General features: G+C 48.5%; 7 protein-coding genes across 11 annotated transcripts; 4 read left to right on the forward strand and 3 right to left on the reverse strand.

The window, feature by feature from the left end:
* The first annotated feature begins 10 nt into the window (after positions 1-10).
* On the forward strand, positions 11-1,548 carry LOC9649540 (histone acetyltransferase MCC1). The gene is made up of 6 exons (XM_002976510.2): positions 11-164; positions 224-408; positions 683-827; positions 885-990; positions 1,040-1,268; positions 1,344-1,548. Exons 1-6 carry the CDS (start codon positions 147-149, stop codon positions 1,450-1,452), a joined length of 792 nt encoding a protein of 263 aa, XP_002976556.1. The 5' UTR covers positions 11-146; the 3' UTR covers positions 1,453-1,548.
* Positions 1,549-1,586: 38 nt separating this feature from the next.
* LOC9649168 (nucleotide-sugar uncharacterized transporter 2) lies at positions 1,587-3,767 on the forward strand. Of its 2 annotated transcripts, none has more exons than XM_002976511.2 (8): positions 1,587-1,643; positions 1,701-1,828; positions 2,206-2,366; positions 2,429-2,637; positions 2,712-2,805; positions 2,857-3,023; positions 3,142-3,312; positions 3,384-3,767. In XM_002976511.2, the coding sequence occupies exons 2-8, from the start codon at positions 1,762-1,764 to the stop codon at positions 3,631-3,633; spliced, it is 1,119 nt and encodes a 372-aa protein (XP_002976557.2). In that variant the 5' UTR covers positions 1,587-1,643; positions 1,701-1,761; the 3' UTR covers positions 3,634-3,767. The 2 variants fall into 2 exon arrangements, with proteins under 2 accessions (XP_002976557.2, XP_024537370.1); XM_024681602.1 differs by having other exon boundaries at positions 1,704-1,828.
* LOC9649169 (dihydrolipoyllysine-residue acetyltransferase component 1 of pyruvate dehydrogenase complex, mitochondrial) lies at positions 3,697-7,431 on the reverse strand. 2 transcript variants are annotated; one of them, XM_024681599.1, is made up of 22 exons: positions 7,311-7,431; positions 7,209-7,250; positions 7,096-7,141; positions 6,995-7,028; positions 6,882-6,928; positions 6,780-6,824; positions 6,651-6,724; positions 6,531-6,600; positions 6,284-6,472; positions 6,184-6,228; positions 6,057-6,130; positions 5,917-5,986; positions 5,498-5,872; positions 5,377-5,437; positions 5,270-5,314; positions 5,133-5,216; positions 5,001-5,077; positions 4,882-4,944; positions 4,759-4,829; positions 4,641-4,701; positions 4,447-4,588; positions 3,697-4,388 (listed from the first exon to the last, which is right to left on the reverse strand). In XM_024681599.1, the coding sequence occupies exons 1-22, from the start codon at positions 7,379-7,381 to the stop codon at positions 4,330-4,332; spliced, it is 1,845 nt and encodes a 614-aa protein (XP_024537367.1). In that variant the 5' UTR covers positions 7,382-7,431; the 3' UTR covers positions 3,697-4,329. The 2 variants fall into 2 exon arrangements, with proteins under 2 accessions (XP_024537367.1, XP_024537368.1); XM_024681600.1 differs by having other exon boundaries at positions 6,995-7,024; positions 7,311-7,385.
* Positions 7,432-7,436: 5 nt separating this feature from the next.
* On the reverse strand, positions 7,437-10,908 carry LOC9649541 (auxin efflux carrier component 4). Its single transcript, XM_024681598.1, has 7 exons — positions 10,370-10,908; positions 8,780-10,216; positions 8,351-8,642; positions 8,191-8,276; positions 7,972-8,129; positions 7,817-7,893; positions 7,437-7,692 (listed from the first exon to the last, which is right to left on the reverse strand). Exons 2-7 carry the CDS (start codon positions 10,113-10,115, stop codon positions 7,626-7,628), a joined length of 2,016 nt encoding a protein of 671 aa, XP_024537366.1. The 5' UTR covers positions 10,116-10,216; positions 10,370-10,908; the 3' UTR covers positions 7,437-7,625.
* Positions 10,909-12,622: 1,714 nt separating this feature from the next.
* LOC9649542 (bifunctional dethiobiotin synthetase/7,8-diamino-pelargonic acid aminotransferase, mitochondrial) lies at positions 12,623-16,169 on the forward strand. 2 transcript variants are annotated; one of them, XM_002976512.2, is made up of 14 exons: positions 12,623-13,369; positions 13,436-13,606; positions 13,654-13,915; positions 13,971-14,048; positions 14,139-14,259; positions 14,311-14,444; positions 14,490-14,584; positions 14,662-14,762; positions 14,820-14,972; positions 15,020-15,153; positions 15,215-15,346; positions 15,402-15,536; positions 15,592-15,882; positions 15,950-16,169. In XM_002976512.2, the coding sequence occupies exons 1-13, from the start codon at positions 12,651-12,653 to the stop codon at positions 15,868-15,870; spliced, it is 2,514 nt and encodes an 837-aa protein (XP_002976558.1). In that variant the 5' UTR covers positions 12,623-12,650; the 3' UTR covers positions 15,871-15,882; positions 15,950-16,169. The 2 variants fall into 2 exon arrangements, with proteins under 2 accessions (XP_002976558.1, XP_024537332.1); XM_024681564.1 differs by having other exon boundaries at positions 14,311-14,584.
* A 55-nt stretch (positions 16,170-16,224) lies between these two features.
* LOC9649170 (piriformospora indica-insensitive protein 2) lies at positions 16,225-18,192 on the reverse strand. The gene has a single exon (XM_002976657.2). The coding sequence runs from the start codon at positions 17,678-17,680 to the stop codon at positions 16,244-16,246; it is 1,437 nt and encodes a 478-aa protein (XP_002976703.2). The 5' UTR covers positions 17,681-18,192; the 3' UTR covers positions 16,225-16,243.
* Positions 18,193-18,914: 722 nt separating this feature from the next.
* On the forward strand, positions 18,915-22,279 carry LOC9649543 (probable tRNA(His) guanylyltransferase). 2 transcript variants are annotated; one of them, XR_002993131.1, is made up of 16 exons: positions 18,915-19,022; positions 19,073-19,201; positions 19,267-19,311; positions 19,370-19,539; positions 19,590-19,648; positions 19,700-19,792; positions 19,855-19,880; positions 19,937-19,982; positions 20,032-20,117; positions 20,179-20,346; positions 20,403-20,575; positions 20,648-20,733; positions 20,782-20,886; positions 20,949-21,032; positions 21,082-21,203; positions 21,284-22,279. XR_002993131.1 is itself a non-coding variant. In XM_024681628.1 (15 exons), exons 1-15 carry the CDS (start codon positions 18,919-18,921, stop codon positions 21,082-21,084), a joined length of 1,377 nt encoding a protein of 458 aa, XP_024537396.1. In that variant the 5' UTR covers positions 18,915-18,918; the 3' UTR covers positions 21,085-22,111. The 2 variants fall into 2 exon arrangements, 1 of the variants encoding a protein (XP_024537396.1); XM_024681628.1 differs by having other exon boundaries at positions 21,082-22,111.
* Positions 22,280-23,906: the final 1,627 nt, after the last annotated feature.

Genomic DNA, 23,906 nt, shown 5'->3' on the forward strand with positions numbered 1-23,906 from the left:
CTTCCAGCGCTTTTATTAGCCTAGATAGCTAAAAGAGAGAGAACAGAGAAGAATGGCGATCGGCCGTGGGAGGAGGAGGCTATGGCGGCGGCTGGAGCGGCGGCGCGCGGTCCATCTCGGCGGATTTTGAATGGCAGCAAGCTGGAATGGAGAGCGCTCGATCGGTGAGTGTGATTTTCCACTCCAGCAATGTAGGGTTTGTGATTGGGCGTGATCGCGGCAGAATGTGGGCGTCCAGCATCGAGCATTCGTCCCGCAGAAGGATCAGAATTTTTCCCTCGGAGCTGCGACTGGGATTCCTGTTCTTCTCGGACGAGCGGCGCATTTCCCGAATATCGCGTACCGCTGCGTGCAGCCATCCGACTTGGAGATTTTGCAAGAGATCCACGAAGCTCTTTTTCCAATCAAGTAAGCAAGAGAAGCTCGTCCTCTTCTTCTTCCTTCTTCTCTTCTCTCATTTCTTCTTCTTGGTTTTAAGATCTCGAGTTCTTTTTTGCTGTGATCTTCCTAGATATGAACTGTTCCTCTCTTCTCTTAGCATTTCTTCTTACTCAATTGGTTTTATGCTCTAAAGTTCTCCTTTGTGGCTGTGATCTATGAAATAGAGTTTTCTTCTTCTTAGCATTTCTTCTTACTTGGTTTGAAGTTCTTAAGTTCTTCGTTTTTGCTGTGATCTTCCTAGATATGAACTGGAGTTTTTCATGAGCGTCGTTCATGGGAGAGGAGTTGTCGCTTGGGCTGCCGTCGACACTGGCCGATCAGATGGGCGCGGAGAACAGCTCGTCGGTTTTATCACTGCTCGAATGATCAAAGCATCAGAGGCCGAAGTAAGTTCGTCCACACTCTCCATCTTTTCTCTCTTTTGATCTTTCTTCTTGTTCTAGTTCCAGGGGGAAGATATCCTCGGCTACGACGTCCTGAAAGCCGACCGTAACTTGCTCTACATCCTCACTTTGGGAGTCGTCAAGCCATACCGCAACTTTGGAATTGGTATGGATGATCTCTGGCTGTTCTTCACTTTCTTTTCTTTTTGATACAGCTTCCGCGTTGGTGTGGCAAGTTATCGAGTACGCACGCCGCATCTCCTCTTGCCGAGCAGTCTACTTGCACGTCATCGCCTACAACCGAGCAGCCATCAACTTCTACCAGAAGAACACCTTCCGGTGCCTGCGTCGCCTCTCCAAGTTCTACCACATCAATGGCCACCACTACGACGCTTACTTGTACATATACTACGTCAACGGCGGGAGGCCGCCTTGCTCGGCACTGTATCCTTTTTTTTGTTCTCCTCGCTTTCTCAGCGGGTTTGCTCGTCCTTGACTCACTCCACTCTCGATTCTCAGCGATTTTGCAGCGGCAGCAGGGAGTTTTTTGAAGAACGCGTGCTCGTCACTGCTCGCGATGCTCTACAGGCTGAGAAATGAGAATAGATCGAAGCTCATGGGACCATGACGAAGAAACGAGAGAAACTCTTTCCCAGGGACAAAATTACTGTTAAGACTTAACTGTTGCCTTTAAGTGTGAACGAAGAACCCTAAATTTTGGTCACGGGCTCTTCGTCTTCGTCCGGGAGTGGCGAGGCGGGCGGGCGGGCGATTCACGAAAAGAATCCGCTATCGTCGAATGTGGGTCTCCAGTTCCAGGTATCCTCTTCGCATTCGTTGATTGATCCGTTCGTTCAAGCCAAAAGAAATGCCCAGAAGGAGACGCGCTGGCCGCGCTCTAGGGCCGCGGATTTGAGCTGAATGGTGTGGATGCGCCATGATCTTCCTCAAGATGTTCAACCTTTTTGTCTCGCGGAAGCTTCTCAAGCGCAAAGACAGTCACGGTTCTCTCTTTTCTCCTTTTTCTTCTCTTTGGTTGGTTCCTTGTTCTTTAGGCAAGATGTTCTAAGCGTTTTCTTCCTTTTTTCTTGTGTTTCTTCTCATGAATTTTCTCTCATGATTTTCTCTTCTCTCTTTTTGCCTTTACTTTTTTGGATCCTTGTTCTTACCCAAGCGTTTTCTTCTTGGTTTCTTTGCGTTTTCTTGCAAATCTTCTTCGTTTCACTGAGTGATGTGAATTCTCTCTTTTGATTTTCTCAAGTTTTTCTTCTCTCTTTTTTTTGGTTCCTTGGGAAAGATGTTCTAAGCCTTTTCTTCCTTCTTTCTTGGCTTCTTTGTGTTTCTCAAAGCTGATGTGAATTCTCTCTTTTGGTTTTTCCAGCTTCGCCAGCTTCTTTGGTGGATGATCTACGCGCATCGCTGCTGAGCGATCTTCGCACGTCCGATGGTGCCAAGAGACAACAGCAGCGTTTCTGCGGCCCCAGTGCCGCTCTAACTTTCAACTTCCTCGTCGCGGTGGCCATCATATTGATGAACAAATCGGTTGAGTAGAGCTCGTTCTCTTTTTCTTTCCTTCGTCTACTTATCCAGAGTTCTACTCTCAGGTTCTTGGCAGAGTTGGATTTAACTTTCCCATAGCGCTCACATTCTTGCACTACTCCGTAAGCTGGATTTTCATGTGTATATTGAATGCCTGCTCGCTTCTCCCGGCCGCTCCTCCGCTCAAAGCAACGCCAATCTCGTCACTCTTTGGTCTCGGTATTGTCATGGCGTTTTCCAACGGACTCGCGAACGTCAGTCTGAAATACAACAGGTATCACGTTTCTTCTTCTTTGTTTCTTTGCTTCTTAGTTTCTAACTTCACGTTTTCTCTCGATGATATCGCAGTGTAGGATTCTACCAAATGGCCAAGATCGCAGTCACACCTACGATTGTATTGTCCGAATTCATGCTCTTCGCAAAGAGAGTTTCCATCCAAAAGGTGACTGATTTGAGCAACTTTGGTGTGTTTCTTACATGTTTTTCTTTTCAGGTGCTAGCGTTAGCTGTTGTTTCCGTGGGAGTGGCCATTGCCACCGTGACAGACTTACAGTTCCATTTGTTCGGAGCTCTGGTAGCAGTAGCGTGGATCATCCCCAGCGCGATCAACAAGATCCTCTGGTCGAATCTACAACAGCAAGAAGGCTGGACGGCGCTTGCGTAAGCTGCTGCCTCCTTTTCACCCCCTCTCCGGCGCTGATATTGGTAGTCCATTCTAATACACGATTGAACGTACCATCTCTTTCAAGCTGGAGACTAAAACTCTCTCTTTTTCCAGGCTTATGTGGAGAACCACTCCGATAACTCTCCTCACGCTTCTCATCCTCATGCCGTGGCTCGATCCACCGGGATTTTTTTCGTTCCAATGGAGTTTCTTTAGCACAGCCGCGGTGTTATCGTCCGCTGTTCTTGGATTTCTTCTTCAGTGGTCTGGAGCTCTAGCACTCGGGTATGATCTTCTTTTCTTTCTTCTCCAGCCCAGGAAAAAAACGTGAAATCTTTCTTTCCTCGTGAAAACAGTGCCACTTCCGCGACGACTCATGTGGTTCTCGGACAGTTTAAGACGTGCGTTATACTTCTCGGCGGTTACGTTTTCTTCCACTCCAATCCAGGATCCAAGAGCCTCTCCGGCGCGACCATGGCTTTGAGTGGCATGGCCTTCTACACTTTCCTCAACTTAAAGCCCGAGGGAAGCGATTCGAGCAAAGCATCATCCACAAAGAAGCTAAGCCGAGCAGCAGTCGCTCACGAGAGCCAAGAATCCGTCTAGCAGCGCAGCAAAGCTCCTCCCAGAGAAAAGAGAAGTGTACATAACTAGAGAGAAGAACACGAGTTTGAAGCTCTGCAAAGTTTGTAAGCTTTATTTGACGAGTGAGAAGAACGAACTTAGGCAGTCCCACAAAACTCCGACTTACATTCTCTCGCGACTCGAGTGAAGTTGGAGGTCTTGTCACTGGAGTAGCCGGTGTTGCAGAAGCAGGACGCCGAGAGAGGATTGTTCATGTACTGTGTGCAGCAGCTCACGAAGCAAGCCACCCCGGGAGAGCTGCAAAAATCGATGCAGCCGGCCACTTCGCTCGCATACTTCACACAAGTCCTGTTCCTCTCGGGAGAGATACTGGCATTCCCCGCTGCATTAGTCCATGGAACCATGCTGGACAGCGAGAGCACCAAGATCACGGGAAGAACTACCAGAAGTACTGCTGCCTGCTTCATCTCTGCTGATTCTCTGTCCTGTAACCCCTGTGCTTCTCTGCCTTTCCTGTGAATATATATATCCAAAAGGCCATCTTCGTTCAACCTTCCCCATGGCTGCTTTGTCAAAGAATACGTGGAACGCATCGCGGTGGCCGCCGTTTATTGCGTGTCTCAATTGTCCACGGCAGCCCGGCCACCACGTTCCTTATTGAATTTACACCATCACCCCCGTCGTGATCCAAAAACAAAAATTTCCTGACGAGGATTTTTACAGCAGCATCCTCTCCGGGTCCTGCAAATTGGCTGAGAGAGCCTCTAGCAGCCGACCTGAATGAAGGGAAGAGTAATTTATGACGTGAAGGAAGAAAGAACGGAGTGCTCTTACCAGCGATTGTGGTGTCAAAAACTCTGTTGTCTGCCGATAAAGTCATGCCCATCTTGGTCACGGTACGTGGCCTTCCTCCGCTTTCCGAACAGTCTTCCCAGACAACGACTTTCTCGCCTTTGCCAACAGCAAGAATGCAAGCCTGAAATTAAACAATAAATTGATGGTTGATCAATAGCAACTTATAGTCGTACCTGGGGTGGATTGATAATAGCACAGAATCTGTCCACGGGGAACATTCCAAGATTCGAGATACTGTTAAGATTTAAACCATTAGCCATCCCTCAAAAAATTTCATACCACATAGCCAACCTGAACGTGCCTCCTTGGAATTCCTCAGGTTTCAGCTTCCCAGTTCTTGCTCTTTCGGCAAGAGCTTTCACCTGAGTGCACGAAGATTTCAGAAACTAGTGACGTTGAGTAAAAGGATCTTACCTCCGTCGAGATTGCAGACAAAGTCTTCAAATCCGCATTCTTTACAATTGGAGTAATCAAGCCCTGCAACACAGCACACAATCGGAGTTAAAACTTGGATCCAAATAATATTTTCGTACCTTATCAGTAGCAACTGCTATGGAGATATCTATTGTTTTGTGGAAAACAATCTCTTCAGCCTTCTCATCCCAAAAAGCTGAAAAACATTTCACCCGGAAGTCATAAGACTTTGAAAAAGAACCACGTCTTACCATTTGCTTCGGGCACGGATCTTAACGCAAGAGCCGTCGCTCGTATCACGAAATCATTAACCGAAACAGCAGCACCATGTTTCTCTGTAAAAGGAAAACGAATGAGCACAAACACAAAGGCGCACTGAACAACTGACCTTTCATCTCCTTTCTTAACAACAATGTCGAATCAAGAATCGCGTCTGCACATACACATACACAATAAGCTCCAATCTTAAAGTGTTTTCATAGACAAGTGACTGACCAGCAGATATGTAGAAGTGAGGAATACCAAACTTGGACTCGATCAGCCTCTTCGCAATGATCTACAGTAAGATGGTCACGAGAAAAGCTGTGACGAAATAAGCAAACCAAGAATAACTTACTCTTCTGATCTGACTAGTGGGTATATCTTCAAAATCCAGAGACGTGGGAGGTGACGGGCGAGACTTAGCATCCTTTGGAGGTTTCCCAGGTTTCGTGCCACCTTTAATGGCAGCCAAAACATCACCTTTCAAAACCACCCCCCGAGGACCTGTACCATTTATGGATGAAGCATCCAACCCGCTTTCAGCAAGTAACCTTCTTACTGATGGGCCTACTCTTGACAAAGCCTTAGAGCCAGCAGCTGCTGGAGGTTTGGACATCACGGAAACCTTGCTAGAAGCATCTGCCTGTGGTTTTCCCTCGGTCTTTGTGGCAGGGGGCTGACCACTAAAATCAGCAGCAGCTACTTTCGCAATATCTTCTTCATTCTCGACCTGGAGAAACACAATAAGAACCTACAAGGAGTGGAATCACGTACCATGACTCCGATAGTTTGACCAATCGGCACATTCTTCGATCCTGAAGGAGATGCTATCTTAGCCAAATATCTGAAAATAAACAACAGTTCTTAGTGCAGTGTAAAGAAAACAAGAAGAGGCGTAGAAACGATGGACATACCCTTCTTCCACCGACTCAAAATCCACTGTTGCTTTATCCGTTTCTATTGTACAGAGAACATCCCCCGCGGAGACCTGTGTAGTTTATTAAAGACTGACCGGATGAAACACGAAGGCTAAAGTATTACCTTGTCTCTTTCCTTTTTTTTCCATTCCACAATGTTTCCTTGCGTCTGCACGAGTATTAAACTAGTTTCTTTGCCTCGAAATCGGTAGAATAGTGCATACCATAGTTGGAGACAATGCTGGCATCCCAAGAACAATGTGCGGCGGCAAGTTCGATGCTGGGGGAGGCTTGACGTTGGCTTGCTGTGCTGTGGACGATGGCTTCGATGAGGGCTGTGCTTCCTTTTTGGCTGCCGGGGGAGCAGCAAAATCACTGCTCGATACTTTACCGATATCAGACGAGTCCTCTACCTAGTACGCAAGCATATACGTGCTCAGTTGACTCTGCTATAAAGACTTAAAAGCCTACCATAACTCCGATTGTCTGACCAACTGAAACGTTGTTTGTGCCCCCCGGAACCAGGATCTTTGCTAGAAATCTGCATGGAGTTTGTAAGAACGTAAGACTCTTAACAGGTCACGTACGCACCCTTCCTCCACAGACTCGAAATCGACAGTAGCCTTGTCAGTTTCTATCACGCACAGAACATCTCCCGGGGACACCTGTGGTATAAGGACAGCATGAACTGACCAGTAGCAAAGATTTGCTATTGAGTACCTTGTCACCCTCTTTCTTTTTCCACTGTATAACGTTTCCCTGTGTCTGCACAATCACCTCGGTAAATACCTCAAAGTATCAAACTAAAGAAAAACTCCATACCATAGTGGGAGAAAGCGCGGGCATTCCGAGAACGATAGCGGGAGGCTCTGAGAAAATAAATCATCCATGGAATCCCTCGTAAAGGAGAAAGCAACCAAAAAAATCGCACATACCGCCAGAGGCAAAGCATCGAATTCCGGACACTGACTGGCAAAAAAAACTGGTTATTTTTCTCGCAGAAAGATCAAAGCGTTCCAAAAAGCTGGCTACTTACCAAAGACGCCGGCTTCCATGCTTGAACCGCGATCGCGTTCGTCGATCTAGAAAAAATTAAATTCAAGCAATGGAGCAGCTCAAGAGAAATTCCATTCCAATGCGCAAGTCTACCTGAACAAGGATTGCGCATCAAAGCAGCAGCTCTCCGGTGGTCTGCAATCCCAAATTCAGTCATCGAGAAGCTAGAACCGGAGCATTGCGCGATCGGAGTACCTGAGAAAGTGGGAATTGGAGAATCGAAGTGCCGCGGGACGAAACGCCCGAATCAGGCGCCGTGCCGCCATCGCGGACCCCCTTCCTCCTCCTCTCCTGCCCTAATCCTCAAACCCTAATGCCACATTTTCGAGAAACCTCTGTTTTTATAAAATCGAAAGCTTTGTTCTTCTACATAGGATTAGAGCTAGAAAGAAAGCTTCCATGCTCGCCGTATCTCCATTTCTCAGCTCTTCCTCTCAAATATTCTCTTGTTTGCCACTCTCTCTCTCTCTCTCACTCTCTCTCTCTCCAAGATAGAAAATCCACTAAGCACTACAGACCCAAGAGCACGTAATACAAGAGAGTGATTGGAAATGACACGAGCATGCCGAAGATGACCCTGTAGAAAAAGAAAAGTTCGAGAAAATGAGCGAAGAATGAGCAAAGCGATCGAATTTTCGAGCAAAGCGATCGAATTTTCACGCAAAGATCCGAAAAAAAGCGAGGGAGGAAACGAGGCTTACGCGGTGCTCAAAATGTCGGGATGGACATTATACTCCTTGGCGAAAACAAAAGGAACGATTCCTTGAGGCAGTGCGGCCTACGAGAAAAAAGATGGAGAGAAAAGTTAGAAATCCTTTCCGGTGATTGAAAATTTTTGCGAGCGCTTGAAACGTACCTGGACGATGGAGACTTTGAGCTCCACACTCCGGAGTCCACAGGCGATGGACGCGGCCGCCATGACCGCCGGGCCGGTGAGAAATCGCACCACCATGCCGTAGATCGCCAGAGAAGTTCCACACGCCAAAAGTCTCTTCTGGAGAGCCATGAAAAGTCCTGCTCGCGAAGAACAATCGTCAAAAACTCTCCAGAAAGAAAACATATGATCTTCACTCACCCAAGCTGAACATAGCCATCCCCAGGCCAGCTTTGGAGAGAATTGTGATGGACTTGTCGACGATCACAGGCATTTCGATGTGCCACCTTAGAAAAACGAAGAAAAAGAAAGAATGGTTTTGAGAAGATCTCCGGAAGAACGAGAAGAAGATCTAACTTACTTGAACGAGATGAGAGCCCAGATAACTCCGATCAAGCTCGAGTAAGTGTTGGGATTGCGAACAAGCTTTCGCCACACCATGCTCAGTATCACCCTCGTCATAATTCGAGCCGGAGGCATCTCGGCCTTGTTGTCGCCGTCTTTCGGAGCCAGCTCCGCCGTGGAGCTGGATCCAATCTTGATGAGGCTTGGCCCCTCCTTATCCGCGATCATGGATTCATCCCCACGGAAGCTCGGCCTGTTGCCAAAGCTAAAGTCGTCTCGATCGTACTCGTCGTATTGTCGGCCAGGAACTGCAAGACAACACGAATCCACAAAGTCAAGCCGGGAAATGCTTATAAATCACGAGAGCTACGTAACGTTTCTGGCTGCAAGCACTGCTTCGAGCAAGCGGGGGATGCGAAGAGATGAAAGAGTGAAGCTTGCTTACCGGATTGATGAGCGAGTGGCGATAGTCTCTCTTTCAAGTCTCCTCCATTAATGTTGTTGTTCGTGGTGGTGGTGGCAGTATAGTCCGAAGTTCCACCATAGCCACCAAGAACACCACCGTGTTGCTGCTGCTGGTGCTGCGGATGAGCTTCCGAGACTGGCGAGGCGCTGGAGCTCCACACGAACATGTGGAGATCTTTAGCGTTTGGATCCTCGGCCGCTACCGCTGACCTGTTGTTGTGGACGAGCTTTGGAGAAGCGCGGAGTTCTCCTCCGTGGTGATGCTTTGGAGAGAATCCAAAGCCAGCGGACGGGCCATCGCCGGGCTTTGGAAAGATGGAGCTGCTGCTGTTGTAGAGCGGGAAGCGAGGTGACGGCGAGGCGGCGGCGGCATTGTTGAGAGCTCGCGAGTTCTCCTCGTTGAAGTTGGAGGTTCTCGGCGTCGGACCGCGCGACGAGTGGAGCGAGTAGACATCCGTGTTGGTGAAATTCGACTGCCGCGGTGGTGGGATGTTGGTGAAGCTCATGAGCGAGTAGAAGTCATTCCGGTTGAAGCTCGACTCTCTCGGAGTCAAGTTCCGCGACGAATGCATCGAGTAAATCTCCGCTCCGGTGAGGTTGGAGGGCCGGGGGGTGAGCGCTTTGGACGACGGCATGGATCTGAGACCCACGGATCTCCTCGGCGAGAGCATCGAGTGGTGCGAGGACACCGACTTCCTCACGGTGACGTGAATCTTTCCATCGTCGCCCACCTCGGCGTCGGTCTGGAGCGGCTCGCGGCCGTCGAGCGAAACCACGTCCGACTCGATCTTGAACGAGATGATGGATCCGGCGGTGTCGGGGAACTGTTCTTGGATGAGCAACTTCGCGCTGCGGTACTCGTAGAGGAAGAGTAGAAAGGTGTACCAGATGACGCACTGGAGCACCACCGCCTGGACGATCAATCCACCGGGCTTGGCTCCATACATGGCTGCCAGGAGTGGAATTCCCATCACCAGCGTGTTTGGAAGCGTGGCGAGCATGAACAAGGTGATGAGCCACTCGAGGCTGCCGTGGCGCGACAACTTGACCCAGAGCGCGAGCGCGGCGAGAATTGCGAGCTTCTGGACGATGTCGGCGGCGATGAACTTGAGATTCATGGCGTAGGGGTTGTTGCTGCTGACGATCTCGAACGAGAGCAGCGGCACCGCGAAGATGGCGACGAAGCGATTGATCCCGCCGCACTGCTCCGGCGTGAGGATCCCCCACCACCTCACCGAGCCGTAGGCCAGGATCATCGCGACGTAGAGTGGCACCACGGCGCTCAGCACGGTGTAGAGATCATGGAGACTTATCATCTTTGCTCCTCCTCCGTGTTCGTGGAGCTGGAACTCCTCCTTTTCTTCCGCGGCTCGATCGATCAAACAGCTTTTCTACGGACCAGGTACGCTCGTCATTCCTGGAAAGGAGGAGAAAAAGCGTTTAAGTCGGTCGATCGATCGCGATGATCACAAGACTAGAACAAGAGAGGGAACAAGAGCAAGAGAGAGAGAGAGAGAACAAGAGCGAGAGAGAGAGAGAGAGAGAGGAATGTAAGAATGTAGTAGCATACCTTTGATGAATTCGTTGCGAGCTCTAGCATCGCGCGCTGCTATGCCAGTTCTTCTCTTAAATGCCTCCCAAGAACACTCAACGGTGCCGCAGCATTCTCTTTACGCCGCTCAATCAATGCTCTTGATGCTCGATCGAGCGCCGGGGGGGGCTGCCCTGATCTGTCACTCTCCCAGACGATCCAGGCACTGGCCTTAAAGCATCCAGCGATCGACCAATCGCGAGCTCCCTCTAGCTTGCGATCCTAGCTCGCTCCCTGCGCGCTCGCTTACAAATCCGAGGAGAGGTCGAGAGCCCAGGCAATGCTGCTGCTGCTGCTGGTCCTGCCGCATTCGCATTCGCCGCTGCCGAATCGCTCGCCGCCGCTGCTGCATGCGCATTCGCATGCTCGCGCTGATCGATCCAATCGATGCTCCGTCTCGATCGAAAACCCCAAAACCGGAAAGAAAGAGAGAGGGGAGTGAGAAGAAGAATTCCTTCCTCGAGAGAATGGAGTAGAAGAAGAAGAAAGAACCCTTCTCTCTCTTTCTTTCCTCTGTGTCCCACAGTACCACAGCATTATGCTCTGGCCTGGCACAGTTCTGGAATCTGGAATGTCACTGGCCCACTGGAGCGGGCCATTCCGGATCGGAATGGGCGGGGCCAGTGGACGAGGATCGCATCGCCACGTCACCCTGCCCCTCCTCTGGGGGACACCCCGCCACATCAGCGCCATTTTCGAAGCGTGGTTACTCGTAATCTGGTCTTACAACATCAATCCCCTCATAAACAAAGCCAAGGAAATTTTTACACTGACCGGTGAAATGGGTGAAAAGGCTAAAGTTTTTTTTATTTCCCCCGTATGTCTCCATCTCTCGACCAACATCCTACAGAGAGAGACTCACGGGTCTCCTCGAAAAGAAAAAGACTCTATACATCAGAAATCTCTCTCGCGGATTAATACCCAATTTCTATACCTTGGAAGCTAATGTATGGGAATATCTAATATGCCCGGAGCACATGCAACGCCAACCCTAAAAATTGGGAGCAACACTCACATCGATACAACTAAGTTTGAGTTGGGACGAGACACGCAACGCGGGGATTGTTTTTAAGGGGGTATATCTCCTCCCGTCTCCTCTGATCCGCCATTTCACCAAAACAGTATAGTACTGAAAAAAGGCGCAAATCTTACGATTAAAACTTTGTGTGGCATGCATGCTTGTCTCTGTCTGTTTGGGGACTGGCGCTCAGAAATCTGGTGCAGAACGAATCTTTCTTAGCTTACAAAAACAATTGTCTCTCTCACCCCTCTCTGCTCTCAGTATTTTTGCGTGAGAATTTGCATCGCATCGCTCTACCATACCAGCCGCAGGCAGAAAACAGAACGCAGGAAGCAGGAAGCAGAATGCAGAATGCAGCAGCAGGGAGAATGGGAATGCAATCGATTTTTCAACTAACAGAGGGGATATGATGATGAAGAGTTCCACTCCTAAATCCGGAAACACGGCGCACGCTACGCGCTACTCCTTGCTTGCTGCCAACCTGCAAAAGCATATAATGTTTTGGTATTACCCTGCCTTTGCATAATCAGGTGACAAATCACACAACTTGATCTGCTATTGTATTTTCAAACTTGTACGCTCTGGAGTTCTTCCACAGCTGATATGCAACTATGATTTTGCTATTACCCCACCACCTCCTCGCCTAATCAGACGACAAATCAGATCAACAACACACCAACTTGATCTGCCCAATTGTGTTTTTAAGCTAGGGACAGCATCTTTGGTTCTGCACGCTCTGGAATTCTTCCACCAGTGATATGAAACTATGATTTCGGATTTGCAGCAAAAGCTTCGTGTATGAGTGGGAAAAATCTGTGCCTCGGGAATTTAGTAGTGTTAGATATTTCATCCAAATGATGATTATTGGTGATTTCGTGAATATATCTTTCTCCTTTTCCTATTTTGCATTTGTAGCCGGGGAACCACTTTTGCTCGCCATTCAACGTGCAGCATGGGCCAACACCCAAGGAAAAAGTTGGCGAGGGACAGCGACAAAACCTTGTCAAATTTTTCACTCATCACTTCACATGCCACAAAAATCCATCCATCCAACCATGCTTTTAGACGAGGAAAACAAAGAATACATACAAATCTCAGTCATACATAGCTTGCGGACAAGACTCTTTTCTAGCTTTTGACCGCGCCTCTCCACATTCCCGCGAGCTGGTAAATCTCTCTACTTTTTTTTTAAAATTAGGGCTCTTCACAAGTGCCCTAAAAACAGGGCTGCTCGTCGTGATGCTGCTCCTGGCCCTGTGGCGTCGCCTCGGCCGGCGATCCAGCGCCGCCGGCCATGTACGATGCTTCTCCTCAGCTCAGGCGCTGCCATCGGCGGAGGATTTCGCGGCGCGGCGCCGCGAGGATGCTCTTCTCGGTGAGATCGATGCGCGCTACCCCGCATTCATGGTTTGGGGATGCAACACCGACGTTGGCAAGACGCTCGTCTCCACTGGTATGGCGGCAGCGCTTCTTTCCTCCGGAAAGAGCCAGAAATCGCATGTCCTCTATGTGAAGCCCGTCCAGACGGGATTTCCAGATGATTCCGACGCCAGGTCTGTGACGCAGAGGATAGATTCTCTCGTCGGGAGGAGCGAGAGCATCTTCCTCTCCAACCGGACAATGTGGCTGTCCGATGAGGCTTCCAAAAAGGCAGCATTGACGAAAAGCTCCACAGACTCCTCGGGTTCCTGGAAAAACTCTGCGAATTCAGTGAAAAGCTCCTCCAGTCTGACTTGCGAGACGCTGTGGAGCTGGTGTGCGGCTGTTTCTCCACACTTGGCCGCTCAGCAGGAAGGTGGCGGTGCTAGCGACGACGAGCTGCGAAAAGTTTTGCGAAGATCGCTGTGGGAGTTCGGCGCTGACGCGTCTCAAACGGGACGGAGCTGGGCTTTCGTTGAGACCGCGGGTGGTGTTGCGAGTCCGGCTCCCTCAGGAACTTTGCAGTGCGATCTTTACAGGTAGTAAGAAGTATATCGTGAGAAATCACTAACCTTTTTGGTTTTTCGGTTTTCTTTTTGAGACAGGCCTCTTCGACTACCTGGAATTCTAGTCGGAGATGGAAGGCTAGGAGGAATATCGACTACTCTAGCGGCGTATGAAAGCCTTCTCTTGCGAGGATACGAGACAATCTGCATTGTAATTCAGGACATGGGACTGGGAAACAATCAGCATCTGTCCAAACAGCTCCATAACAGGTATATCTTCCATACCATGCGATTCCGATGCTAGTTTAGCTCGTCAGAGTGCCGGTCTTTGTGATCCCTGCCGTACCAAAGAATCCAGGTGACGATCTTGCGGGCTGGTTTCACGACACCAGCAGTACGTTCCTTCAAGTGGTGTTACTGCTCGAAGATGCGTACCATAAGCGAATACAAAGGCTGCGTGAGATGCCCAAAAAAGCATCGGAGCTTTTCTGGTGGCCCTTCACGCAGCACAGATTGGTGCCCGAGGAGAACGTGACGGTTATAGACTCTCGATCGGGCGAATTCTTTTCAGTTTATGAGGTTTGTATTATACTGCTTTCTTTTAGTTGCGTACTGACTTTTCAAACTGTGCCAGAATAAACACGGCCGCTTTGCTCAGCAGTTTGATGCTTGTGCAAGCTGGTGGACGCAGGGGCCCGATGCATCACTGCAGGTAAGTTTTGAGTTTTTGCAAAGCTCTTTTAATCATTACACACCAGTCTGCCTTCGTCTAACAGACGCGTTTGAATTTTTGAGACTCCAGCATGAGCTTGCGAAACAAATTGCGTATGCTGCGGGCAGATATGGTCACGTTATGTTCCCCGAAAATGTCCACGAGCCTGGCCTTCGCTGTGCTGAATTGCTACTCCAAGGCGTTGGACGCGGTAAACACTGCTCTTGCCTAATTATATCTTACGAAACTTTTTTTTTTCAAGGCTGGGCACACAGAGTTTATATTTCTGACAATGGATCGACCGCTACTGAAATTGCTCTCAAAATGGCTTTGAGAAAATATGCTGTTGATCATGGCTTTTTAACAAATCAAGGAGATAAGAAACCGGACTTCAAGGTAAGCTTTCGTTGTGTTTATCATTTTGCCGATTGTGCTGCTCAGGTTCTTGCACTCAGAGGCTCCTATCATGGAGACACTTTGGGAGCAATGGAAGCGCAAGCGCCATCTCCTTACACAGGATTTTCGCAGCAACCTTGGTATTCTTCTTACTTTTTTAGCTCTTTTTGGGTTTCAATAATCTACGCGCATGCTTGCTTTGATGATTGAACAACAGGTATTCCGGAAGAGGCGTCTTTTTAGATCCACCGACCGTGTGCTGCCAAAACAGGAAATGGCAATTGCGGGTGCCAGAAAGATATGGCACTATAGCAACTGGTAAACTGCTATCTGTTTATCTCGTCATTGCTGATTATTCTTTACGATGAATGGCAGAACCTGCATGGGATGCAAGAGAAGACGTGTTTGCTTTGGAAAGGGATAATACGGAGCTGGCTAAGATCTACTCGTCCGCGATAGAGAAGGAGATTATGAGTAGCCAAGGCGGTTTAGGCGGACAAACAATTGCCGGTCTCATCATCGAGCCGAGTAAGACAAATTGGATCATGTGTTAAATCTCATCGTGACGTTTGCAGTCATCCACGCTGCTGGTGGAATGGAGCTCGTGGATCCTTTGTTCCAGCGCATACTTACACAGCAATGCAAGTGTCACAAAATCCCAGTTATCTTTGACGAGGTGTTCACTGGATGTTGGCGACTTGGTGCCGAGGTATTTCATCTCATTTCAAATTTTTCTTCTTTTTTTTTTTGAAGTTTTATTTGCGTGCAAGTCTGCTTGGGAGCTTTTAGGATGCAACCCAGACATCGCTTGTTATGCCAAGCTTTTGACTGGAGGAACTGTTCCGCTAGCAGCTACTCTTGCCACTCAAGACATATTTCAAGCTTTTGAAGGGGCGTCCAAGGTACTTAAATCTTTCTCTTGTGGATGCTAGAATGAATCTGTTCTTCATACTACAGCTCGATGCTCTCTTGCATGGCCATTCTTACACGGCACATCCGGTCGGCTGCTCCGCCGCTGTTACAGCGCTGGAATGGTTCAAGGACCCGTCCAAGAATCCAAATCTATTGCCTGGCACAAGTCGTCTCCAGGAGGTTAGCGGTTATAACTTTCCGTGTTCTAAAGAACTAATACTTTCGCCGGTGCCAGCAATGGGATCCAGAGCTGGTGGCCGAGATATCAAGCCTTTCTTCCGTGGAAAGAGTGATCTCTCTGGGAACGCTCATGGCGCTAGAGCTGCGATCAAGCTCATCAAGCCAAAAGGGCTATAGCTCGCTACTCTCCAGCGGCGTCGTGAAGGAACTTCGCCAAGTGCTTGGGATCTACACTCGACCACTGGGAAATGTGGTCTACTTCATGTGTGGCCCATTGACAAGGCCCAGTGTGTGCTCATCGCTACTGAGAAGAATGCTCAAAGTGTTAGAATAACGATCCATGAAGGTATGTGAGATCTCACTTTCACCACTTTTACGTTTTCTATGGTGTGTACTAACAAGGACAAACGCAGCTTCAGTGTGCAAGCGTGTATCTCTTCACTGGCATCCAATTTGGTTGTTTTTCCTGTCATGCCAACCTTACCGCCCAACAAACAGACAAGCGCTAAACAATGGAAAAAGGTGGTAAACAATGAAAGAAGGTGGCGAAAGTGGATGGAACGATCGATCATGGCGCTTATAATTCTTAACTCCATGATACAACGACATCGTTCTTTCCTAACCATATCAAAATATTTTTTTTGCAAGAAAAAGTCATTTACAAAGAAAAGAAAATCTATGCCACCGGTCCACCACCTTTTGATATACTAATGCGAATGGACGAAGAAGGTGGCGAAGGTGGCAGCGATGATCACACCAAAAGTGGATGATCCGCGAGCGATGATCGAAGAGGATGGCGACGGCGCATAGTTTCCTACTTGGAATGCCACTGGCAGCGTGGATTTGTCGCAAGGATCCAGCATTCCTTGCGAGGAAAGCGAGGAAGAAGAGCTCTGCTGGATCATGGAGAGGATTTGGGGAGGATAGCACAATCCAGTGTTGTTGCCCAGCTTGAGCTTGCTGCCGAATCGCGTGATGGAATCGATCGAGAATGGCACCGGCCCAGCGAGCGAATTCTCGCTGAGATTGATCTCCGCGAGCTGGTCCAGGCGCGCGAGCTCGCGCGGGATGGCGCCCGTGAGCTCATTCCTGGCCAGCCCTAGAAACCGCAAGCTCGGGAGCGCGCCTAGATTGCTGGGAATCGCGCCGCGGAGCTGGGAATCCGAGATGTCCAGGCTGATCAAGCTCGCCCCCAATCGCTCCCACCCGATCGATGGAATCGCCCCCTGGATTGGATTGCTGTGGAGGTAGAGCTCCCGCAATGTCGCCAGCCCTAGCAGTGGCTCGAGGAAATTCCCCTCTCTTCCTCCTCGCAAGAGATTGTGGCTCAAATCCAGGAGCTCCAGCCCCGGCGGCAGCGATTCCAGCGATCCCAGCGTCGCATTGATGCGATTGTTGCTGAGGTCGAGCTTGCGGAGGCGATCGAGGCCGGCGAGCGAGAGATTGGCGATGGAATCGAAGGCGTTGTGGCTGAGGTCGAGGATGACGAGACTGGAGAGAAATTTTAGGGTTCTTGGCAGCGCGCCCAGGATCCCCGGATTCTGGCTGATGACGAGCTGCTGGAGCGACGTGAGATCGCCCAGCTCGGCTGGAATCTCTCCCGCGAGGCCGTTGCCGACCAGGATCAAGCGCTCGAGGTGGCGGAGATTGGCGAGCTCGGCAGGGATTGGTCCCTGGAGAGCGGGATTGTTTTGGAAGGTGAGAGTGGAGAGAGTGGCGATGGCGGCGATGGAGGCGGGGATCGTAGCGGGGGATTTCGTGAAGCAGCCGTAGAATGCGAGGGATTTGAGGTGGGAGAGCTTGGCGATGGAGGGATGGATTGTCGCGTTGGCGCTGCAAGAGGGCGTGTTGCTCTGGATCTTCCCCACGCTCAAGCCCACCAGATGGATCGAATTGGGGAAGCTGGAATTCGCGTCGTCGACGACGTCACAGATCATCCCCTGGAGCGTGTTCTCACCGCAAGGATCCGGCAGCAAGCTCCTCCAATCCCACTCGGAGTTTAGAGACTCCATCACCTGGAAGAAGGCCTCCTTCTCCGCGGGATCCATGCTTTGTTCGTCCTGCTGCCCGGAGATGGCGACGATGATCCACATCCACACCAGGAAAGAAATCGCGGCCGCGCATGAGATTGGCGACGCCGGCATCGTGACTTCCAGCGCTCCCAGATCATCCAAGTTCAAGAGTAGTGGAGGAAGAGGAAGAGGAAGATCATCAAGAAGACGCGAAGAACTCTCCTAGAAATCCTACGCTATGTGGAGAGAGGGGGAGCTACTAGACAATGGGAAGAGAAAAGAGTGGTTGTGGAGTATAAGAAGTTGGATGCTTTTGGCTGGCGCGATCGATCGCTAGCTAAGAGGAGACGAGCAAAGTGGAAAAGAATGTCAAATCAAATGGATTGTTTACTCGAGAATCTTCACTGTAGCCCCCACTCGCGATCGAAGGCGCATTGTTTTCTCGAGTGGATGGACAAATTCCGGAGGAGAAATTCTTTTGCTCGCGACTTCCTCCCCAATGATCACTGCGCTTCAACCACCAAGCGCATATGGGTGGGGGCGTGCGCGCGATTAAACAATGCCCGGCTGCCCAGCGATCGATCGGTGGAGCTATACGCGCCCAGCGCTCGATCAATCGATCATGACGAAAAGAAAGGAAAGAGATTGTTAAAAAAGAGGGAAGAACTGCGCGAAAACAGGGGGAGGGAGGGGTGAGTCGAATCACAGCTGGAGCGAATTTCTCTTAAAGAAAGGAAGAAATCGCGCTTGAATTGGATCGATCCGTGCGGCACTGAATGGATCGAGGCGCATTAACGAAGGCAGTAAAAGCCCAAAGCAGGGGAGATTGGTGGTATCCATCCCAGGAGAGAAATGTTACAAGCGATGGATCGATTCGATCGATTCGATCGATTAGAAGGGATCGAGGTGGACGAATCGATCGAAAGATTTGGGGCTTTGTTGCAGCGCTTGGCCTCCAATGCCACCGCGCCAGGCGATGGTCGTCGTCGTTGATTTTTCAAGGATCTATGAGCAGCTCCAGAAAATCCTGGAGACGACAACAATGCGGCAGCGCGCGGCGTGATCAATCAGGATCATCGAGCGTGAAATTTCTTTTATTTTCTCCTTTAAGAGCGTGAAAGAGAGATTCGTTTTCGTTTCGTCCGCATCCAAATGGAGAGGGGTCGCTGTAAAAAGATGTAAGTAAAAATTCGTGGGGCATTCAAGGCAGCCGCGCCAGGGCGGCGGTTTCCTTTCTCCATGCTTGAGAACGATATAAGCCGCCAGAGAATATTCCATTCATGTAAAAACAAGTCACTAACGGTAAATTAATATTTACCTAGGGTTTTGATCTAATTTAACTAGGGCCCTTTTAGGGTTCTTGCGAAGCTATGGCACAAAGCAAGTATGAATATGTCAAGGGATTTGAGAGCGACGATGCGCTGCCTTCCGGCAACTGGATCGTCGTCCGGATCCAAGGCCGGGATTTCAAGGAGTAAGCGATGCGCGATCGATCTTTGTAAGTGATTGGGCAAATATTTGCAGGCTTCTCAAGGGTCATGGCGTTGAGAGGGATGATTCCCGAGCTCTAGCGCTCGTGGAGGATTGTTTGAAGACACTGCTGTGGAATTTCTTCGACATTGTTTGTGCGTATGGAGTCATCTATGAATCAAGGTGAAGGTTTTCTTTCGTGTTTTTCTTTGCCTTCAAATCCAATGCGATTCTTCTTTTTGTTCCAGCTTTGTTTTCCACGAGAGTACCTCCTTCTTCAGACGACGAGAAAGGTTTCTTAGTTTTTTACGTACTTTCGCTAAGAGCTTAGCTCATCAGTGGTTTTTCCAGCAAGCTCGTATCGGTGCTTGTATCATCCTTTACATCGCTATACGTGAGGAGCTGGCCCTCGTTTTTCCCAGAGACAAATCTCTTGAGTACGCCTGTGTTCTCTGGAGCTGCGTATTGCTATCCGAAGAATTCACTGGTGAGATCCTACTTATCTTCGCTGCAGGAAAACTGTATGTCCTGATTCTGCATTTAATTCATCGATAACGATGTCGTGAAACAGGGATATCTGGTCTTCAGGCTAGTAACGATCAAATGGGAGCTTTCGTCTTCAAACGAAAGGTTCGTAGCTGTTATGGTTCTAGTTTTCATTGGACTGAGAATAGATTTCAGGTTGGAGAACAGGTTGATGTCTGTAGTATGCGTGGCGAAATTACGTCCGATGCGTTCTGGATGGAGCATTCTTTCATTCTAGAGAAGAAAAAAGTAAGTCTTTTTTTGCTTAGAACACTGTTTCTTTAATTTCTAGAGTTTCTACTGCTGAACAGAGTAAAAGAAGCATTATCAAAGCCAGGCAAGCATGCTGCAGCAATTTTTACGTGGCCTTTTTTCTTACTTAGTAAGCTATAGGCAAAGAGGTGTTGAGCAGAGTCCGACCATGGTTGAAAGAGATCCTGTAAGCTTCTCTTTGCACTTTTCCACTAGTTACTAACTTCCCATTACAGATGAAAGTTGACTTCGTGGTTACGACAGGGCAGTTTTTGCAAGCCAACTGGATCGTTGTTCGAATTGATGGTCGCGGTTTTAAAAAGTATGCATTTGAATCTTTCTTTTCTTGTTGAAGCTGTTGTCTAACCGACTGCTTTTCCCAGATTTGCTGATCTTCATGGGTTTCAGAAGCCAAACGACGAACGAGCTTTGCAGCTAATGGACGAGTGTGCAAAAGCAATTCTAGAAGAAAACACAGACATCGTTTGCGCCTATGGCATCAGCGACGAGTACAGTTTCTTGATTCGAAGGGGTGCACATCAACAAGCAAGGTAAGTGACCGTGGCCATAGGCAGTGCTTAACCCTTTTTTTCTTTTTTTTTTGCAGCAACGAGCTCATTTCCGCGACTGTTTCGCTATTCACATCAAAGTATGTAATGCTGTGGCCCAAGTTTTTTCACGACAGGGAGCTTGAATGTGCTCCGGCCTTTGATGCAAGAGCAGTGTGTTACCCCACAGAAACAACAGTTAGAGATTACTTGGCTTGGCGCCAAGTGGACTGTAAGTTCACATTTTCTTTCTCTTCTATCCAGCAAGCATGCTTGCTTAGTTTCTGGTTTGTATTGCTTGCAGGTCATATTAACAACGTGAACAATACGTGCTTTTGGAAGTTGCGAGAGCAGGGGTTGAATCCGAGCAATGCGCACAAGACACTCATGGTATAGACTTCAAATTTTGATGTTTCTCGTGTAAAGGCCTTGTTTCAGGGAACAAGGTCGAGCGAGAAGAAAGAACTTCTAAGTAACGACTTTCGGATAGATTACAATGCGTTGCCGGCAAAGTATCGCAAGGGATCCCTTCTTGTACGAAAGGTAGAAAAATGTCTTCGTTTTTTTACAAAGCTGTTCATAAGTACTTATGTATATATTTCCAGCCTGACCAAACCATCTTCCACTACCATGACTTCGACGTTATTGGCGATGATTTCTGGAAGGAGCACTCTTACATTCTCCAAAAGGCAAGATTCTCATAATATCATACGTTTAGATTATATTGATATTCTGCAGTGAATTGCAATGATCTCTGCGCATGCTTGAGAATTAATACGAGAGCTACGAATGGATTGCAGCAGCACTGCTAAAGAGGACCTGGTGCTTCGTACAAAAGGCATTTGAGTAGTGTTCAAAAGGTATTCAAGCTTCATGTAGCATTCTTTTGGTTTTCTAACGGAAAAGCCTTCCTTTTTCCAATGCGTCCTCGTGGAGCAAGCTCGATGAAGCCCGAAGGGCGTTCAAAAGAATGCCACAGTTCAGCATGGAGGCTTCCATTTCAATGTCCATCGCCTGCGTCAACAAAGGGAAGCTCCAGTCCGCCCAGCAAGTCTTCGAAAGTGCCACCACATCCTGGACTCGCAGCATTTGCACGGAGCGGGCATCTCCTCGAGGCCAAGCTTAGATATGGGAGAGCAAGGGGCTGTGATGAAAGTAAGCCTCAACCAAGCGCTTTGTACGGGCTGCCACGGCCGAGTGCTACGTGAAGAAAGTCGATTGATCCAAGCCTTTGGAGTGGAAGCCGGGGACTTCGACTCCGGCAGATGGTTTTCGCTCTCGGAGCTCTGGAACAGCTTGGACATTCTCATGGCTTTACGAACGACGTAGCAAACGACGAGACGGGCCGGAATCCATCCATGTCCATGAGCTCGAACTGCCTCAACGCTTGAGCCAGTGTACTCGGAGATCATCGACTGCTCGACCAGAATCCTCGACTCCCCGACGCTCTTGAGCGCTCGGGTATGGCGTCAAACACCACCTTTTCAAACTCCAGCTTGCCGACGGCAGGAAAGTTGAAGTAAGGCTCTTCTAGGCCTCTCATCCCCGCGTTTTGGGGTGGCGACCATGCACCGAGCCCGAGAGACCGATCCAGTCGACATTGCTTTTGCACTCGATCTTGGGACCGAGTTATGAGCTGGATCTGCACGAGAGCCACTAATATCGAAGAAAGAACAGCAAAAACTGAAAGGAGGCCGTTCTTACTTTTGGTGGACGATAAAACTTTACAAGCTCTCACAAAAGCTGGAAGATCTTTGACGCATCGTCACTTCTTGTCTACTGAGCCTTGCACGAACTGGGTGATGATATTGTTGAAAGCATCCTACACAAAATACACCTATAACTGGGGAATTCTTGGATGATTATTATGGTGACGAAATATTTATAGAGTGGCTGAAAATCTCAAAAAAAAATATAATAACATATATTTCGGGAACAAACTCAAAGATAGGGTGGACTTAAAGATACCTTTAGTTTAAGAAAGTTTATATGCATTCTTCGTTTTTTACGGTGTTTACGTTTTGTGGCAAAATAGTTATTACCTCATAATAGAGTTATATTCTGCAGAGTTACATGCTTGGACTGACTATCGAAGCACCGCTAAAGAAGCATCATTGCCTGCTGCAAGTGCCCATTCCAGGCAAGCGCTACAAGCATGCCATTCCCTGAAACAACAGTCAGCTGCTGAATTCTGGCGAAGCACTGCCACGCATGTTGAATGCTGCCATTCTGTCCATACATCTTTGTTGGATTGTGGAACTATGGACACTAGAGAAATGTATATTCTACATTCAATTCATAAGAAGCATGCCATACTTCATAGAATATAACAAACCAGCTCCTCTTTATTTACGTATATGAATCCATGTCAGAGGAGCATAAGCTTACATGATTCCATAGCTAGACATTGGGTTGAAGCCCACAGGCACAACAGCAGCACTGAAGATCTGAACCTCCTTGAGTTCACCATGAAAGTAGCGTTTGTTGTCACGGGGGTCATAACCAATGAAGACAGGTAGGCTGGAATTGAGGTTGACTATCTTGGAGCCGTTCTGTGACTTATCAAGTTTAGAATCAACGTAGATAGACCCAACAGTGCCATTTCGGACTGCAGCAACATGGTGCCAAGTTCCATCAGTGACTGGCACTGTTCCCTTAATGTTGAACTGGTACTCATCATTGTACACCGTAAACCATAGATTGCCATTGAGGATCCATAGCCACCACTCACCATAGATATGATCAGAGCGTTGCTGGATGACGCACAGTTCCTGCTTGATGCGGGGTGGGACCTTCACCCAAGCATGAACAGCAAAATCAGTCTGCCCAGAGAGAGAGGGCGTGGTGCCCATGGAAATGTATGTTGCACCATCAAACACAATACCATCAGTTGTGTGAGCAAGTTGGGACCCGGCCTGCTCCACAAGCCCAGTTGCCTTGTTCCCAGACGAGTCTGCGACCAGGTAGCCTATCTTCTCATCCAGCTTCCACCATGCAAACAGTGACTTAGAGATGCCCACATTCTCATCTGATGTTGAAGAAATGGAATTCGAAGCATCCACCACAGTGGCCAGAAGAACAGCAAGAGCAAAGTAGAAAGAGAGACGGGAAGCCATTGTGTTATGATTTTCACTTGCTGCTGCATTCTTATATATCCTTCTTGTGGCCACGTACTTATGGAGAACTCCAGAATGCCTTAATGCATTAATTAACAAGGAAAATCTGAAAACTTAGAACAAAAAACAGTTCGTACATAGACCCTTGTGGAGCGTGTGGGAAGGTGTAACAACCTATGGTACATAATATTGAATGTCTCGTGACTTTAGGACACGAGACATGAATATCTGGCCAGACCTTTAGAAATATTCCATGTGGCAGCTGTGTCTTATCCATGCCACCATATATATATATGGATATGTATATGCTTGCTGACAACTATGGTAGAAATAGAACCTAAGACTATGGCATAAATATCATCCATCTATGGAATTTTGAAGAGCTAACTACAACCTCATATGCAACTAACAAACTCTTAAATCAATCTCAAAACCATAACTTTAAAC

Source organism: Selaginella moellendorffii, unplaced genomic scaffold (genome assembly GCF_000143415.4).
Source record: "Selaginella moellendorffii unplaced genomic scaffold, v1.0 SELMOscaffold_31, whole genome shotgun sequence".
Taxonomy (NCBI): domain Eukaryota; kingdom Viridiplantae; phylum Streptophyta; class Lycopodiopsida; order Selaginellales; family Selaginellaceae; genus Selaginella; species Selaginella moellendorffii.